Here is a 19,785-nt window from a genome sequence, read left to right on the forward strand (position 1 = left end):
ACCCGTGTACGAATTTTGTGCACTGGGCATCTAGTTTGCATGTATTCAGCAATTAAGAGCAGAAACCGTCTTGAGAATTTCTCCTCTAACTGAAATTTACATTCAATTCTGAACGGGACCGATTTTAATAAAATGAGTAGCATATGCACCCATCCTCACTTAGCAGAGCCATACACTAGGTTGAGCTGTAGCCAGCTCAGGGCTGAGAGACTTCCCAGGGGTGCCGCGGAGCACCGTCACGGGCAAGGGTTTCTTAGCTTTCAGAGTTCTGAGCTGAAGTGAGAATTTTCTGCACATTTAAGGTATGAAGAGCATGAGTAAAATGGGAAGGAACACAGGGTAATTCATAAAAATGAAACAAATCTCAACCATTAAAACAGCTGCTTTGCACTTAGGAAGCCTCCCTCTCCTTAGCCCGAAGGGCCTCATTTAAGGAAACTGAGCAGCTTCTTAAGAGCTTGTTTACGCCAATGCTTCCTTCCCATGTGGGCAGATAAGGACGTGCAAAGGCTCGAAAGGCTGCACAAAGCTGGCTCTAGTGCCCCTCTGATTGCAAACCTCTTCAAACCACTGCTTAGCAAGCGTGACTTTCACATGGACGGAAAGTTTTGTTTTTCCTGCATTAATCAACACAAGGCGCCGACTCCTTCACAGAAAACTCCCTCAGGTACAGCTCATCCCAGTTTCGCTGAAGCCCAAGGAGGAGGCGGTGTCTCCACCCTGAGCTCCGCGAACCCAGCTTGTCCTTGACAAGCCCGCAGACACGTGGTTCTGAGACACAGAGAGAGGGCCTGGGGCGGGTGCGGCGGCACAGGATGCAGAGGACCCGCACCCCGCACCGCTGTCCGCCGGGCCCGTAACTGACAGACACTCCTGTGTCCATTCGCTTCCTGCCTTTCAGGACGAGGGGCCACAGTATGTTTTGTTTTTCTTCGCGGTGGTGTTGACGTGACCAGATACCCAGAGGTGTCAAAGGAAACAAGAAAAGAGCCATCCTAATTTACATCATTTGATTAATACAGCACTTAAGGGAAACAATGAGCATAGTGAATTATCCAATCAAAAGGATACAGCTTTATATTGTTACAAAAAATAAAAACCTCACCTTGTTTCCAGTACAGAGAGACAGATCATTGTAACACAGGACCACAGAGTTGCACACCCAGCTGGCAAACACTGTGGGTCTGGAATTCCTTCCCCAACCACATTACATCAGCTTGACACATCTGTAAAACATCTTCCCTGTAGTCAGACCCTCAAGATCAGGCCCGGGAGGCGCCCTCCACCCGGCCAGCATCTAGCTCACCCCCCTCTGAAGACACTGGTAAGAGCAGCACAGCCCACAGCGATGGTGCTGCCTCAGCAGGAAGGGCTCTGGCCTGTCAAGGGAGGGGGACCAGGAGCCTAAGTGCTGAGAACTCAGCCAGGCAGCCGCGGGAGAGGGAAGGAGCGGGGGGGGGGGGGGGGGGGGGGGGAGCCAAAAGATAAAATGGAGAAAGTATGACTTTAGGAGTAACCGTTTCAATTATAGTCAACTCCAGCCTGGCATCGCCAAGACACCGAGAGCCACGGACGCTGGGAAAGTTCACTTCTTGAGTGCGATTTGAGGTTATTTGATCTTTTCTCAGTGGTTCTCGAGTCGTTCTGCTTGGGAAACGGCAATGACTTCTTTCATCAGCCATGTTTTCCTAAGACAGCACAGGGTGGTGTGGCCGGGAAGACGGACACGCGGGCCCAGCCGCAGAAGGATGGCTCTGAGGTTGGGCCAGCAGAGGGGATCGCTGTGCACGTGGGGGAGGCACCATCCGTTCCTCGCTGGGAGCGTGGCCTTGAGGCTGCGGGGCCAAAAGACCTGGCGGAGCCCAGTCTCTCCCAGACAGGTACCGGCAGAGTGCTGGCCCAGCAGCTGGAGCGCCGGGCGCTGGCCCTCAGCTGGCTCACACAGGCATGCACAGGGCAGGGAACCAAGTAACCAACCCCTGGAAAGTGGTTTCAGTGGTTTTTTTAAAAAAATTATTTCCTCCTTTCAATCTGGTCTTCACCTCAAAACCGTTCCTCCGCACAGCCGTTTCCTATGGTTCTGCGAGGGTGGTTGCATCGCAGAGGACCAACGGCTGGACCCCTCTGGCTACAATGTAGACCTTCCAGTGGGCGGCACCAGCGTAGCCTGCAAGGGAAACAGCAACGGAAGCGTGTGAACGTCAGGGCCTGGGCATGCCTGCAAAGCCAGGCGCATCTCGCTCTGAAGGTCTTTCAGGCCCCCCTGGCATAAATATGCCCGGGTATCACCAGTCTTCTCTGTAACCTGACACCCAGCAGGAGCCACTCTGAACCAGCTCCACTGCTGCCCTCACCTGCGGACTGAACGCCAATCCCACAGGTTCACATCGGCAGGTGCTCTGATGGGCTGGTGCTGGGCACCAATTCCGGCGTACTGACCTCATCATTTTCAGCGAGAAGACAGGATGGGCTGAGGGGGAGGGGTCCCCTACTTGGTTTTCCTGAGATATCTACAACATGGCCTCATTACAGAACATCCAGATTGACCCAACCCAGCATTTCCTAAAGTGTGTCCTCCTGTAAGAAGTCCAAGGAAGATGGGTTCTGTGGCCAAGTTTGAGAAACACTAGATTCCTCCAGGGCTTTTCGGAGCCTTTTGTACATAATGTGCACTATGTATTGGCAAGACAGGCATTTCCCGAAGTCTACTGACCAAAGGACCCCATTTGCCAAGGGCCTTTCCGGGGGGCGCCTGCTCCTGCCGGTCCTGAGTGACCTGAAGAACTCCTTAGGAAACACTCATCAGAATCATCTGAGTGGGCGGAAAGGTGACTTAAACCCTTTACCACGTCAGTACACTCTTGATGGAAATTTCCTAGCGGCTGATGTGCCCTACTCATCTGTAAACGAGAGCCCCGAGCAGACCCGAGCCTCTGCCTGGGGCGTCAGGAAAGCTCCCTGTGCGCCGTGACTGCATAATCGGGTGGGTGCAGGCTCACGGCGCCTGACCCCTACGTCACCCTGGTCCCTCTCACAGGTTTCTGGTGGTCTGTACCCCTGTCCCCTTCCCCTCAACCCTCACAGGACAATGCTTATCATGTCATCATGTCAAAAGCACAGAAGCTGCTTGTCACGCTGCCATTACTAAGGGTCCCTGAGCTGCTCAAGATGCCACCTGTCCTCAACCCTCCACTGTAGGGCCTGCTCTTGGGTCCTCACTTGTAACTGAGGCGGCTGCAGCCAGGCGTCTGTTGCTGCCACTGCTCAGGTGCCCACTGTCCTCCCTGCCTTCTCCCAGGCATGCACGTCCTCTTGTTCTCTTCTGTCTCCTGTCCCTTCTCCACATCCCTGTCACATGGCTGGCCTTTCGTGGGCACTGCCAACCTCAGGGCTCCGTTCCGCCTGGTCTGTGGCCGGCCAGTCACAGCTTGGCAGGCATCAGGCCCTGGATTTCAGGCTAGTCTGGACTATGCCCACTGGACCTGCTGCTCAAAGCTTCTCTGATCTCTGCCAGGCACCCATTCCTTCTTCTCCCTCATTCTATAGCTGGCATTCTAGATGCTAGTGGGAGCTGGAGGCCTGGAATTTGGATAACTAAGGTGTTTCTGCAGTTGTCTGAACTGTCAGGATTTGTAGAGCGTAAGACGACTTTGAATGCACAACTACACACTCCCAGCGCCATGCGTGCGGGTTGTGCAGCCGTCACGCCTTATGGGAGGTCCAGAACACTTTCCACACAAGAATCTTCCTTTCTGCAGAATTCCCAGGGGCCAGGCCAGCTGCGCTCCATCATTAGTCAATGGTTAATTGGTGCATCTTCATTTTTCTATTTCTAAACTGAAATCAAAGCTATGTAACTTGGATTAAAACTTGGCACACTTCACAGTGTGCACCCGTCCTCCAAAGGCGGTGAGGTTTCTAGGGACCCAGGTTTTCTGAAAAGGTAAATTAGAGAAATCAACTGGGAAACCAGGCTGGGCTCTGCCAGGGACTCCAGGCCTCCCCTAGGCTTTGTGAGGCAGGAAAGACAGGAGGGTAACGGGATCCTTGCTGATTTATTTGCTTCTGCCAAGAAAACTCTACAGTCTCACTGATTGCTACTGACAGCAGTTGATTTAAACCTGTTTCCCTGGAACCAACTTCTAGAATATAATGCACAGAACAAGTCACAGTTGGGAAATCATGGAGCCGAGGGTGAGTCATGGCTGTGAGGCTGTGACCGGCCTGTGGGACCCACCCGGGAGGTGAGACGCCTGTGCAGCTGCTGCCCTTACATGCTGCTTGCACTGCATTGTTATATTAGCAAAATGGCACCACAAGGGCTTTCCTCGAATCTGGAATTGAACCTCCCCTGACCTGACTGCTAAACGAGACACTAAGACTAGCGGCTTTCTTTGCTTAACTGACGGTGAGGCCCTGGCGTGTCACCTCTCCTCTCTGGGTCTCACTCCCCTCAGCTGTAAAATAAAGGCCTGCTCTCGATATCTGCATAACCCTTCCTAACTTGGACACGTATATTCCACATGCATATACAAGACCTTCCCTTCTGCCACGTTTTCTCATTAGTTGTTCCATTTAAGCATAAATATTGACCTGTTAGTAAAAAATGCTATTCTTGACTCTACTTAATTGATCTTAGTGAAGGCAATATTTAATTCTTACACTATTTTTTGAGTTAAAAACTAAAAAGATCCTGGGGCCGACCTTGCCCTCCTGGGGCCCCCTGCCTACCGATATCGCCGGGCTCCAGCGGCATGGCCATGGAGTGGCAGTGTCTCCGGCACTGGAAGGGCGGGATGAGCTGCAGCATGGCCTCTCCGCTGCCAAGGGTGAACAGGTCATGCATCCTATGCATCTGGAGGAAACACAGGGCAGAAAAGGAAGGAAAAGAAAACAAAGTAAAACCCAGGGGTGTGCGAGATTAATACACAAACATCCATACACACATGGCTCTGAGTTCCCTAGCAGCCTTAGCTAAAAGGAAAACAGAACCAATAACACAATTCACAATCACGTCCAAAAGACAAAAACAAACTGGTTTCTCCAAAGCATGGCATCTCTCAGTATTGAGACCAGGGTAAAAATCGCTTCTAATAGCTTCTATAGACACACTGAATTAAGTGGGACCTCAACAATCGCCCTATAGTAGAAATGGCACAAGCTTCATAATTTACAACTATTTCTAGTCACAACTTCAAAGCAGGTCAAAGGCAAAACATCTAACTGCAATTTCACGAAAGTCTAGCAAAGGCCAACACATGTTGGTCTAAGAATGCAGTCTTCTGAGGGACTAGTTTGATCCAGACTTTTAAACTGACAGATGTCTATATATCCTTTGGGCAATGGACTATTCCTTCTTACTGCCAATGTTTTGATGAGAATCAAAGAGTGGCAAGTTCAAGTTTACACTTTCTGGCAAGACCCAGGGTGAGCAGATATGTCATGCTACTGACTGAAAGCTAATGACAGTAAGATTGGCCTCTGATTTTGAAAGCCAAGCAGGCCACCAGGTTATGCACCTGCAGAGGCAATGGCTACACTTCTCAGGGAGCACTACTGCCACCCATAGGCATGGCATGCACCCTGCTGGGAGCCAGGCACAGCTGCAAACCCTGGGCCACCTAAGTAGGACAAAGGGAGAGGCTGATCTGGCTCACCCAGGTGAGAGAGAACCCCTCGCCTCCCCTCCCCTCCCAGCCCTGGCCATCTGGGAAACCCTCCAGATGCCCACATAAAGCAGGGACCTGAAGCCTGACTTTCCTCTTCACCACGCAGGGCCTCCAGAGTCTTAGATTTTGGCCCATCTTCTCTTGTCCCCAACCCTGGTCTCCCTGTTGCTCCCACAGGCCCTGGCCATGACTGATTCCATGGCTACACGAGAGCCATTCCAACTGTTGCTGCAGTGACAGGAGGAGGACTAGGGAGGTCTGGTGTCTGGAGATGCCAGCAACTGACTGGTCCCAGCAGAAGCCCTGGCACCTGCACACTTGAAAAATCCCTGAAGACCAACACCAGGTGGATGTACTAGTATTTCTTTTCATATAAGCCGGGGGGGGGGGGGGGGGGGGAGAACCACGATCTTCCACACCCAGGATGGGAAAAAGCGGACACCAGGGTGGAGCAGGCCCGCTGTGGGCAACAATGTGGAAGGGGTGCAGGGACCTGGAGCTCCTCACGTCTCCCCCCAGTGCAATCAAATCTCCACTTCCGTATCCCAAGCCTCCTGCAGACATGGGACATGGGGCTTCCAGGCCCAGGGCCCAGGGACATGGACAACAGGGTGGAGTCGCAAGGCCGTCTCGAGCCTGGGCCAGGGTGGGGAACAGATGCTCCAAGAAACCAGACTCAGGATTTTTGCCTATTTGGGCCACTCCCCTTCCCAAAACATCTTGAGAACCATAACAAGATGACTCTGATAGGCGGCTGAGTAACTCTGTATTTACCACTTTGGCTGGGCTCCTTGGGTTCCTGTTAAGCAGGCTGATGAAATTAACTTTAGATTCAAGTGGGAAAAGCAAGATAAAGATAAAGGCCCTCGCCCAGAATGATATCCTAATTACAAAGATGAAATCATACGAGGGTCCCAAGTCCAGCCAGCGACAGGATAAACTTCTTTAAAATCAAGGAAGAGCCCAGCACCTCCACCCTGCTGCTGGCAGACAGAAGAGCTTACTTCTAGACACAATGATTGTTTTTCTAGGCTTTGAAATTCCTTTAACACGATTCAGCAAATTGGGAGCCAATAGTATCAGGAGGTTGAAGACACAACCCAGAGTTGGTAGGGGTCACAGTTTGGAAAATTTAATTTTTTTACCGAGTAAAAATTCATGATTTTAATTCTTTCAAACCAATCCAGGCTCAAAAACCTTCCTCAGGAATGAGACTCAACAAAAGAGCAATTCAGAGACAAGTAAGTCAACATAGACACAGCACAGCTCTGCCGAGGCCAGTGGGAGGGGAAGTGAGGGGCCGGGTTGGCCCTGGGCTGAGGTGAGAGGCGCGGCCCCTAAGCTGGGCTGCCTGCCTCGGGCACATGCCCGTCCACTATTTAGTCCCCAAACCTCTCCATGCTCCCAAGCTTTTTGCTTCTCCAGTTCTCTACCTGAGGTTCCTCCTCCATTTCTGGGGAAAGCCAACCTGGGAGCGTGGGTGGGGGAGAGCCCTCCTATTAACTTGCTGTGTCCTTGGGCAAATCATTTACTCTCGCTAGGGCTCAGTTTCCTTAACTACAAAATGAGTGACCTGGACTATGAATTTACAAACTGCTCTCTTATAGTTGCCTGCTTTCTACTTTGAGGTAGAGAAGTCAGACTAACTTAGGGTTCTACGTACTTGAACGCAGAAGCGTGGCTTCCGGGAGGTAGACTTGCAGGAGGCAGACTCTCCACAGCATGTCTTCCTAAAGGAGCAGGCTGCCCGGTATCCTGGCTACCAGGGAGGGTGTCCCTGCAATCCGCCCCCTAAGATGATGTGCAGGGAAGGCCTTGATTATGTCATCGGCCCAGGTCCCCAAGGAGGAAAGTTCTGGATCTAAGTGCTCTCAAAATTTCCTACCTTACTCCCCACAATAGGTTCTGGTTGAAGAAAGAAGCACTTTTTCAAGGAGGCATCTTTTGGAAATGGGAGGTGGGTGAAAACAGGAAAGAGCTCACGTAAAATGTGTGATCTGTTCAGAGGTCTTCTCCTATAAAAGTTTGGAAGAGAAAAAAGTTATTAAACTGGGCAAGCCAGCCTCCGACTAACATAGAGCTGAGCAGGGTGGGAAAACTGTGGGTGGTGGGCAAAGAGGAAAAATATCAGGATAATATCTTAATTATTAGGTCCATGAAGAACAGTCATGCCAAATCAATTAACTGTAACATGTACACGCACACACATAAACTCCACAGCCACGATTTGGCCATGTGGGTGGGTGTTTATAAAATCCAGCTAAAACAACATATAGAGGAAGGGAAGAAACAATCCATTCATTCTATCTTGGAAAAGAGACTGGAGTGCTAACAAGCCAAGTGGGAGAAGAGACCAAGGGAGGAGGAAGCAGCAAACATCGAGAGCCTTCTCCGGAGGCGGAGCGCCATGCACTGGGAAGCCTGACTAGCTTGTTAAACTGAGTCACTGATCATGAAAGAAACAGCAAATTTAACGAAAAGCAGAAGCACCGAGACATTATCCAACAGAAAGCCTGAAAGCAATTTTCCTTCCCTGTGGAAGGGTTCTAGATCAGCGGCTGCCAACCTTTCGGACCTCAGGGACCACCGTGGTCCTCAGACCATTGGTTGGCGACCGCTGTTCTAGATGGAAACTGGCTTTCCTTTTCTTTCTAGACAGCACCCCAAGAAATAGACCGTGTCTTCTGTAGGACACAGGGAGGAACAGGGGGCAGATCTGAGTTTCAGTCCCAACTGGGTGACCTTAAGCAAGGTACTTAACCTCTCTGATTGCCACTTTTCTGATCTGAAAGGTGACAATGACAATTCCTACTTCCCAGAGCTATTCTGAGCATCGCCACTGAGCAACAGACACTACGCACCAAGGCACGCTGCCTGGCACAGAGCGTGCCGGGGAATGCAGCCTCCCTTCCATTCTTCGTGCTCTCTCTTCAGCCCTCAACGCTCAGGACCCACGCTGCAGAAACACAATGCTAAACACACGCTTAGAAATAAACTAGGAATCTATTAGGCAGCCCTGGTGTCCACCCAGGCTGTCACTCCTCCTTCCACATCTCTTCACTCGTCCCTTTCTCTCGCATCACTGGTTTGTACACTGTGGGCTCCTGCGTGTTCTTTGACTGGCACGGTATCTGCAGTGTTGACACTTGGGCTGCCCCCTTCCCACACACACAGGCCAAGCGCCCTTTTGACACTCACCACGGATACGGAAATGGGAACCACCGGTGAGGAAAGCAGTGCCACCACTTGGCGAAAAACCCTTCCTCGAAGCCTTCTGTCACCTCAGGGTACTGGCACAGAAAATGCTGAATGTCCTCCGACAACAGGGGCCGTTCCGTCTTGGCAAGGCCAAAAACAAAAGCAAAGCAGAACAGAATTACTTCCCAGGAATGTCACAGAGCTTGATGGTTTCTGGCCATTAAAAGGGTAGTCAGTCAGTGGGAGAATCAGCCTCTTGCTCACCTTGATCACCAGAGGATGGAGTCTCTCAAATTCCTTTGGGGCATCTGCCAGGAGCATTACCTTGAGGGGTAATTTCTGGGCACAACCAGTGCAGTTGGCAGGGATGAGGTCTGACTCATTCTGCTCACGGTCGTTTGTCCACCAGGGGTCAAAATCTGAGTGAGGAAGAGAGATGGAGGAGGCAGATACAGGAAGAACACAGCAGGTAAATCCAATAGGCCAGCAATGAAGTAGGAAGGAAAAATATACTAAGAATTTTTAAAGCTGACAATGGCAACCTCTAAAAAGGAGCAGAGTGCGGGGGGGGGGGGGGAGTTATGGAGACAGCGCGGGAAGGAGAGGTACTTTTCTCTGCAGACTCTTCTACACTTTATGGGAAATTTTTTTTTTAACGTGTACACGTATCTCCTAAGCCAAACCAACAAATGAAGCCGAACAAGAAGACACTCAGTGGCATGGGGTGGAGATGTAGTTCCTCCACCTTTTAAAAAATGTTTTTATTTATTTCAGAGAGAAAGGGAAAGAGAGAAAGATCAATGAAGAGAGAATCATCAATGGGCTGCCTCCTGCATGCCCCACACTGGGGGTCAAGCCTGCAACCCAGGCATGTGCCCTGACCGGGAATCGAACCCGGGACCCTTTAGTCCACAGGCCAAGGCTCTACCCACGGAGCACCACCGGCCAGAGCTCCTCCACCATTTTCTAACCTGGGGCTCACACGTGTGACCCGTCTACAGCACACGGGGGAGGGGCTGGCAGAGAGGGTCCCACCATCAGTGATGAGTGCCGCTGCGTGTCCTCTCCAGCACTCTGGGTGTATGCCTAGATCCTTGGTTCGCAAGCCCAAATGGAGGCCAGGCTGGCTCCAGGAAGGAGGAGTGAGAAAAGGGTGCAGAGAGAAGGGATGGAGGGGAGATCGGACATTCCTGGGCCCATCTCTGGAGTAAAGTGAATTGACTAGCCCGGCTCAGAAGCGGGTAGGGGGGACTAACCATGGTTTCTGCCCCCAGGACTGCAGGGGGGTAAAGGAAGAGAGCCCTCCCGGGCCCTGATGCGGTGCTGGGTGGCCCCTGCCTGAGGGGCTGGCTCTGCTGCTACACAGTGCTTCTCAGTTTCCCTCAGTTCCTTCCCTCCGGCACGCCTCTGTTTACAACCTTACTGTACTACTTGTTTGCTTTTTGTTCCATTCTGGCCTTTACGTGTGTTCTCTGAGATATGTGTTTGTGATAAACTCTAATTTGAATCCAAAATGTTTCACCAGATGGTTTCTGATTAAAACCCAATGGAAACCAACTCAGGAGAGAGCCTAGAACAAAGACAGCAGACAAGCCAACGTGGCTAAACTGTGCCGTCAGCTCTTCACACCGACAAGCACACCTGGAGACTGACTCCTGAGCACACAGTATGTCGCCGCCCAGCAGTGCTTTGTCCTTGTTTCCTTACAGCGGCAGTAGCAGCGTGGAGGACACCCGTCAGGGGAAGCCTGCCTGTGTTCTCAGTGCTCCCGGGCACCCTCCACCTCTGGCAGACAGAACCTGCGTTTCCTCGAGGCAGCTGCCAACCCCCCTCTCTCCCGTCTCACCTGGGGGAGATCACCAACCAGAGGCCTACTGCCCCTTACCCCAGGGGGCCTCTGTCCCTCACTGGTCGCCGGGAGCCTCGGGGCAGCTGAAACCCTTTGGTGGCACCTGAGGCTGCAAAGTTATAGAGTTTTTTTCCTTCAGGAATACTTTTAAATATTCCTTATCAGAGGCCAAATAGGATGGATTCTTTTTTAAAAAACAATTTCACATTATTAATATTTTTATATTTTTTTGTTGATTTCAGAAAGGAAGGGGGAGAGAGCTAGAAACATCAATGATGAGAGAGAATCATTGATTGGCTGCTTCCTGCATGCCCCCTATTGGGGATCACTCCTGCAATCTGGGCATGTGCCCGTGACCGGAATCAAACCTGGGACCCTTCAGTACACAGGCCGACGCTCTATCCACTGAACGAAACCAGCTAGGGCAATATGATGGATTCTTGCCAACATACAAGAACTCTGGGTAATGGACATACGTGAGGCATACATAATCATGACAACAGGTCACAATTATATAGCATTTCAGTTTCCAGAGTACTTGTGAGCGAGGGAGGGAGGGAGGAGAAGGGGAACTAATGTGCGAAGTGCCAGGCCCTATGCCAGTCACTTTCCCGCGCTGTGGGGTTACTTTTACCCTGTGATTACTGAGGAGATGAGCACACCCAGAGTGAGGCAGAGAGTGTGGTGGGGAGAGCACAGAGGATGCGGGTGGTGGTGGGGGGGATAAGAGGACAGTGGCTCTGAGGCGGCTCTAATGAGGGTCCGAGGGCTTGGAGAGCTTGAAGCACTTGTGACTGTACTGAAAGCAAAACAAGGAATCATCACAGGCCTGTGAGGAGCGGCTTCCTGATGCTCCAGGAGGCTATTCTGGCTGTGACTGGGCTGTCCTAGAGAGGGGGCTGGGAAGAGGAAGATGGGGCTGTCCTCTGGTTTTGTCCCTTTAGGCGAGGGGTGTATTGTGATGAGAAGTGAGATATAATGAGTCTAAACGGAGGCAGTAGGCTTGGGAGGAAGAGGGGTCTCCTGGGCAGGGATGACCCACCTGTAGATCTAAGCAGCACTCCAGCATGTGTGTGCGGCTGGCTCTGCCCACGAGCTCCGCTCTGAGGGCGCAGCGACACAGAAGGCAGAGACCTGAAGGTTTCTCTTCACATTGGGGGCATGAGGAGGCAGGAGTGGAGGGAAAGGGCACTATTTTGCTTTATCTGTGGAGATACCATATTAAAACAACAACCGCTTTACTGAGATACAATCCAGTGGTTTTTAGTATATTCATAGAGTGTGTAACCAGCACCATCATCCAACACCCTAAAAAGAAACGCTGCTGCTATTAGTAGTCCCTTCCCATTCCAACCCCTCCTGCTAGCCCTGAGCATGGACTTGCCTGTTCTGGTATTTCATAGAAATGGAATCTACATTTTGTGTCGGACTCCTTCAACTTAGTGTCATGTTTTCAAGGTTCATCCATGTGATAGCCTGTATCAGTTCTTCATTCCTGTCTACTGCCGAGCGGCACTCCTTATATGGATAGACTATATTTCGTTTATTCATCCGTAAGTTGCTGGACATTTCTACTTTGGGGCTATTATGAATAATGCTCTTATAAACATTTGCGTGCAAATTTTTGGGTGGGCAAATGCTTTCAGTTCTCTTGTGTACATACCTAGGAGTGGAATTACTAGGTCATTTGCTTACTCTGTGTTTAACTTTTTGAGCCACTGCCAAACTGTGTTCCAAAGCAGCTGTGCTATTTTACGTTCCCATCAGGAATGGATGAGGGTTCCAATTCCTCCACATCCTTGCCAACACTTCTTATTGTCTATCTTTTTGTTACAGCCATCCTCGTGTGCATGAAGTACCTTCTCACTGGTTTTGGTTTGCATTTCCATGATGGCTACTGATGTTGAGCATCTTTTCAGATGCATATTAGTTATCTGTATATCTTTTTTGGAGAAATGCCTATTCAAATCTTTTGCCCATTTTTAATTGGATTATTTGCCTTTCTATTATTGAATCATAAAAGTTGTAGAGAATAAATTCTTGAAAAGAAATAAAAAATTATGAGGAAATGGCTTTACCAGATGTAAAAACACAGTGGCATTCTATAAAGCTAGTATAAGTAAAGTAGTCAAGTCAACCATCAGTACCCACAGGCTCCTGTCGCCTACTCCCTGCGACGTATGTGTAACCCAATCCAGGGCTTGCGAGTCACCCACACACGTGCAGAGCAGCAATCCCAGCCGAGGGGGGACCAGGACCCACTCTTTCTGTTTCACCTCTCCCACTATAAACAAATGTCCTTTTCACCATTTACTTAGTGCCACATTTTCTGCAGTTTTGTGATTTTACTGTTTAAAATGGCCCCAAGGCTGTGGGGGAGTGGAGGAATAGGGGAACTCTCTGTACTTTCTGCTCAATTTTGCTATGAACCTAATACTGCTCTAAAAAAATAGTTTGTAAGAATAATAAAAAAATGTCCCTGAGCCAAGTGCTAAGTACTGTCTAGTGTCCCTAAGTACAGGCTGTGATGTGCCTTCCAGAGAAAATACATGTGTTAGATCAACTTTGTTCAGGCAAGAGTTATAGCGCTGTTGACCGAGTTCAATGTTAATGAATCAACACTATAAAATGAGGTGTCTTTAAACAGAAACATACAGAAAACAAGGTCTGTATTGATCAGCTGATGATGTGGCGAGAGGCTTCAGGAACCTGCCTCTATTTCCCCTGGGGGTGTGGGTCAGTATTCACTGATTCAGTGTTTGCAGGGATTTTACAGAACATAACTACAGCACACAGTGAGAACCGACTATATGATCCCATAAAGGAACAGACAAAAAACTTAATAAGATAGAATAAAGAATGTGGCAAGAGATCCAGAATATTTAATTCATGATCAAGGTCAATCTTAATTCACTGAATAAAGGATGGATTCAGTAAGTTATACTGGGACAAGCGGCTACCTATTTGGAAGAAAATAAAGTTTAATTCTTACCTTTCATTATACACTGAAATAAATTCTATATAAACTAAATATATAAATGGAGAAAACAAAATTTTAAAAATAATAAAATAATTAGAGGAAAATAGGAGATGATTTTTAAAATTTGGGGAGCCAAAAAGGCTTCTCATGCAAGGCATAAGTCAAGATGCAAGATGCCAGATTTAATCAGTATTTGCATATAAGAAATATAAGAGGTGAAAAATTAATATCTTTAATACATAATGAACTCCTATTTGATAAAAGAAAGTTTAAATGGGCAAAGAATATGAACACATAATCCACAGAAAAATAAATATAAATGACCTATAAAACATATGAAAAGACATCCAACACCATTAATAAAGAAATGCAACTTAAAATGAGATACAATTCTTCAGTTTTCTAACTGGCAAAATAATGGCAATATCCAGTGTTGATGATCAACACATGCAAGTTTATGAAGACAATTTGGTAGTTAGTATTTATTACATGTAAACTGTGCATGCCCTTTGATCCAGCCATTCTACTTCCAAGAATCGCTCTTATAGCAATAACAGTGTATGTGTATAAAGGTAAGTGTATATGAACGTCCCATTTTTTATAATAGCCAAAAAACACACCCACTAGTAACTGTTTAATTATGGAATATTCACAGAATGAAATAATATGAAATCTTGAAAAATGTATATACTGGGTTGAACAGTGCCCCCCAAATTCAGGTCCTCTGGAACCTCAGAATGTAACCATATTTGGGAATAAGGGCTTTGCAGATGTAATTAATTAAGACAAGGTCATAGTGAAGTTGGATGGGCCCTAAATCCAATCTAAATGGTGTCCTTGTAAGAAGAGGGACATGCAGACACACACACAGAGGGAAGAGGCAGAGCTACCACAGCCAAGGAATGCCAAGGACTGCTGGCAATCACCAGATGCTAGAAGAAAGATTCCTCCCCAGAGACTTCAAGAGGGAGCATGGCTCTCCCAATACCTTGATTTTGGACTTCCAGCCTTCAGGACTGTGAGAAAAGGAATTTCTGTTGTTTTAGTCACCAGCCTGTGGCACTGTGTTATGGCAGCCTTAGAAACTAACATAATGTGTCTAGCCAAAAATAGGTACATAAGCCTTTTTCTGTGTGTACGAACCAAAAAAGTATTTTATATTTATGTATGTTAAGTGTATCTATCTGTACAAGCCATGGAAAAACTCAAGATGTATATAAAATTATTACCAGTGGAAAAGAAAGAAATTATTACCAGGGTTGTTTGAGTGGAGGAGTTAGAGCAATAGAGGCAAGGAATTTTACTTTATTAAAAGTATATTTTAAAAAATGAAAACCTTACACCTCTTTATTTGTATGTAAGTGTTTTATGTGTTTTTTAAATAAAAATGTCTTCGGAGACTGAAAACTTAAGCTGAGTGTCAACTTTGAAATGTAGAGTTCAGTCACCTCAGAGGCAAGAACGGAGAACTGTGTGTGGCCAGGCTGGTGGCCAGCAGAGGAGGAGGGGAAAAAGATCACTGAAAGGGGGTAGCTTATGCCACCCATATGAATTAGAGGAGCCCAAACTTCAAGAAGAAGAGCCACTTCCCTGGCCGGGTAGTTCCTTTGGTTAGAGCATCTTCCTCATACACCAAGGTTGCAGGTTCAATCTCTGGTCAGGGCACACACAAGAATCAACTAATGAATGCATAAATAAGTGGAACAACAAATCAATGTTTCTCTCTCTCTCCCTACCTCTCAATCTCTCTAAAGAAGAAGAAGAGCTACTTTTGATTTCTCTGCAACCTTGAGATCACCAAGGTGGATAAAGAATGTGCTTATATTGGGTGGTAAGGGACTGAGGAACAGCCAGGCAGTGAAATGTCTGGATGCTGGGGACAATTGGGGTTCTTCCTCCCATGCCATAGACACCCCCCAATAGGAAAGACAGAAGTGCCCAGACTCCAACTTGGCCTCCATCTATCTGAAAAGGTTTTATCTGATCTCTACACAACTGGCTGGCGCCATCACACCACACCAAAGAGTAAGCAAGGCCCACCCTGGACAGCAGCCAACAGCACACAGCAGACCATCGCACCAGCCCAGCAATGCCATGCCGCCTCTCACTTCTCACCAGCCCGGTTTCCACTCACTCTTCTTGCAACACAGGACACAAAGGCCAGTGGAAGTGGGACAGCAACTTCCTAACTTCCTTTTAATTTCCAAGGCTTCTTTACTGCAGATAGCCTCGTTATACGAGCTATTTTATATTTTATAAAGGTATGACAGACAAGTGAAATGCCCATATAAGAGTTCAATAAAACTCATGACCTGTATTCCAACTTCACATCATGAGTTGGAATCATTTCAGTTTGAGATATCAGAAACAGTCTCTGAGACAAAACATGGCCCCAGAGTTGAGAAAGGCAGAAACAGTAACCTCCCAGCCTTCTCTGCAAGTTGGGCATTGTGTGGAAAAGTGGTGGCCAAGGCCGGCCAGGAGTCCCGGTGCCTGAGAGCTGTTTATACAGAAAACACACTTAGGCTGGCTCGCTGTGGACAACCATAACATGCCCTGGAATTCGGAGTGGAGAGAGTCCTTTTACACGGATTATTAACCTGAGAAAAGTGTGTGTGGGGGGTGAGGGCGGGGAGGGGAGACGTCTTCCCAGGACAAAACCCTCCCTCTGGGTAAAATGGATAGGAAAGAAAGGCACAAAGCCAAGACTAGCTCCACAAGAGCAGGAGGACTGTCTTGTTTTCTTCACTGCTCTGCTGAGAACAGTGCCTGGTATACAGTGAGGTCTCCATACACATTCACTGAATGAATGAATGAATGAATGAATGAAACCTTGACTTTCAGAAGCTTTCACAATTAAGTCCATGGGGAGAAAAATCAAATGAGCAGTCTGAATTTGGAAAAACCCCAAATAAATATTAAATAAATATAACTTCTAGATTTCTTATATTACAAATGCACCCAAGAAAAGCCTGCAAAACCCACAACAAAGTTTCTGTGACTTTCACTGGTGCATGCGCAGTATTTAATCAGGCTACTCTCCAGCAGCTCCTTTTCTTAGCACCTCTTCTGCAACCCTGGGCATGAGGCAGGATGAAGACCTGATGGTGAAGGCGCCCTGGGCCAGGTCCCCTGCATGAGTGGCAGTGAACCCAGAGCCATTTCCATCACAGTAGGGATGGAAGGAACCAAATGAATCATTGTGCCAATAGCCTTGCCTTCAGAAAGCAATGCATTTGAACCATTCCAAACCACAGAGTTCCTGTTTTCATGGGTTCTCCTTGTATAAAAATGGCTCTCAATGTGAGATTTTAGGTAAGTTAGTCAATCCCATTGGCACATCAGTTTCCTCGTCTTTGAAGTACATAGAAACAATAACTACTCTTTGTGACTGTTGTGAAGACTGAGAAAATACATGGCACAGTGCCTGATACACAGTAATGCTTGATGGAGCTGGTAGGATCACCTCAAGGAATGCTTTATTCTTTTATTTGAAAATAAAAGAGTAAGGTGTTGCCTGAGGTCCAGCATTTCATCGTGGGCACTGGCCTGGACTCAGTCTGATCAGGTCCTCAGTCCTGAGTGAATGCATGATCTGCTATTCCCAGCACTCCTGGGTGTTTCAGCCTCCCCTGACAGCTCACGGGCGCATCAAGCTCCAGGGATGCAGTGCAGATACTGAGATGCATTTTCTCCTTGTATGTGAGAAGGATCCCAGGCCTCCTCAGTATAAACAGGTGTTTATAATTAAAGACTGTAAATGCCCAACATAAACAAAATCACTGAGCCTAACATGCTGGCATCTGGCTTGACTGGGCAGATACAACTGGCAGTAAGTGTGGTGTGATGGGAAGAATGCTACACCGGAGTTCAAGTGCTAGTTTGCCACTTTTAGCTGGGTAACAAGTTACTTCACCTCTCCTGGCCTCCATGTCCTCTTTATAAAATGGGGATATGTACTAGATCAGTTCCTTTTTTAAAAGTTCCTTTTTAGCTCTAAGACAATGATTCCATGGGAGGGTTAAAGCCAAGAGAATGGCTGCTGGCAGGGTCAAAGTGGACATAAAGGGGACTAAGAATGGAAGGGAAAACTATGGGTTAGTAAGTGAAAGGATTAAGTCAAACAATAAGTCACACAGTACCTATGATGGTGCAGACAGGGAGGAGGACGAGCTGGGTTGAATGCCCAGGAAAAGCGTGGTTCAGACAAATTCTAAAGGACCAACAACTTGGAGGACTGCTTATCTTTGGACTTGTAGTACCAGTGAGAAAGAGCCTTTTCTTTAGGGACTTGGGAGCTGAAAGAAAGCATCTGGTGACCTGAGGGAGAGAGTGTAGAACTCCCAAATCAAACTCTTATTCTTCGGGTACTGTGTAGCTACAAACTATCATACCAGAAGTTAAGAGCTCAAACTCTGAAGATGGGCTGCCTGCATTCAAATTATGGTTCCATTACTTAACTAGCTTGGGACCTTGGGCAAGTGACCTAATTGCACTGTACCTCAGTGTCTTCATCAGTAAAATAGGCATAAAACCAGAACCTATCTCATAGGTATATTATAAAGATGAACCAATATATAGAAAGCCCTTTGAACAGGGCCTGGCATCTGGCCAGCTTGTTTATTTCCTGCTGAAACAAGGGATGTTTACATGGCTCACTACAGTCACTGCATGCTCCTCAAGAGGATCTAGGGGCAGGCTGTCCTGTCCAAGGCTGAAACCTAGAAAAAGAACCTCGTTTCTGTTGCCTTCTATTTCCTGGGAGGAGTCGAGACAAAAAACTACCAGTGTCAGGAGGAAACTGACCACTGACCACTTCCGTCACAGCTCCTGCTGCCCTCCATCATTCACCAGGAGCATCGGATGACCCTGGGAAAGCTAGACCGGCCAGCCCGTAAGAAAGCAATACTCTCTAGGACTTTCCACAGCACTCTCCCTCCACATTTACTTTAAAGGGACTCCTAAGTAATCCAAACTGAAAGGGAGTGTGTTTTGGTAGCACGACATTACAAATGACAATTTAACTTTTTTACTCTTTGGGCCCTCTCAAATTAATTATCCCCAATATATTTCTATTTGCCCCTTATATAATGTCACATTCTTAAGTTTCCTTCCAAATGCTCAGCCAACGCTGTTAGTTTACATGTCTACAGCTTCCCAGAATCATCACACATGGGAAAATACGGTGCGTCAATATCCACGTTACAAGTGAAAGCAGCCCTTGAACAGAATCAACAACATTTTAAGACCTAGCCACACCCTTCCAATGCTCTCTTTTTATAACGGAGCTCCAAGGACTCATTTTATTTCCATCTGCAAGGCAAAATATTTATTTGGAGTAGACCAAAAAATCAGGCTTGTTGACAAGACTCTAACATTTTTTGAATTTTAAAACTCTGATTTAGAAAATGAGCAATCATTGTCCATTGACTATTATTCTTAACTCAACAGTCTATGGAGATTTACTTTAAGGACAGAGAGAAAAACCTTAACGGCCATCACCCTTGCCCTAAAAACCACCGACTTCGTCTCCTGTGCCAATGAGCAGAAGATGCCTTTCAGGAGCCGGGGAGGGGAAGAAAGAAAGGAGCTGGGCATCTGAGGACCAGCACAGCTCGGCCTGACTGAAGAAATCCTCTGGTCCTTTGCCCCATGTGCTCTGGACTTTCCTGATCAGAGTTAAAAACTTCATATTTTTTGAGCTTTGTTGATGACTTTTCAAAAACAACCTTCCCAATAAATACAGGAAGTTATATTTAAAATTTAAAACTCTAAACATATGAGCTAATTAAAAAAAAACAACAACTCACAAGCCCAAGGTTTTGATTTATGATGTTCCCTTCCTCTGATTTTGATATAATTTTGGAAATCTTTCCGTGATTTCCTCAAGTGTACAACAAAAGATTTCAAAGGAGACCAAGCCAAGGGATGATTTTTATGACTGATTAGGTCTTGCTTAAAGACTGGTATTATGACTATTACCCTGGCCAGTGTGAGTTATTTGGGCGTTGTCCCATGCACTGAAGGGTTGTGGGTTTGATTCCCGATCAGGGCACATGCCCAGGTTGTGGGTTCGATCCCTGGTGGGG

The 19,785-nt window shown here is 47.5% G+C and overlaps 1 protein-coding gene across 2 annotated transcripts in view; it reads right to left on the reverse strand.

Annotated features, from left to right (window-relative positions):
* Positions 1-996: 996 nt before the first annotated feature.
* The window catches only part of LOC307105465 (bombesin receptor-activated protein C6orf89 homolog), a 33,536-nt gene continuing 14,747 nt past the window's right edge, over positions 997-19,785 (reverse strand). The window contains exons 4-9 of one of the 2 annotated variants that reach the window (XM_079781222.1): positions 9,132-9,286; positions 8,868-9,007; positions 7,555-7,684; positions 7,333-7,460; positions 4,732-4,855; positions 997-2,167 (exon numbers count right to left, since the gene is read on the reverse strand). In XM_079781222.1, the coding sequence (XP_079637348.1) occupies positions 2,129-2,167; positions 4,732-4,855; positions 7,333-7,460; positions 7,555-7,684; positions 8,868-9,007; positions 9,132-9,286 (716 nt within the window). In that variant the 3' untranslated portion in view covers positions 997-2,128. The remainder of the gene's footprint in view (positions 2,168-4,731; positions 4,856-7,332; positions 7,461-7,554; positions 7,685-8,867; positions 9,008-9,131; positions 9,287-19,785) is intronic. The other variant, XM_079781223.1, reaches the window with a different exon arrangement.

Source organism: Cnephaeus nilssonii, assembly GCF_951640355.1.
Source record: "Cnephaeus nilssonii genome assembly, chromosome: 9".
NCBI classification, from domain to species: domain Eukaryota; kingdom Metazoa; phylum Chordata; class Mammalia; order Chiroptera; family Vespertilionidae; genus Cnephaeus; species Cnephaeus nilssonii.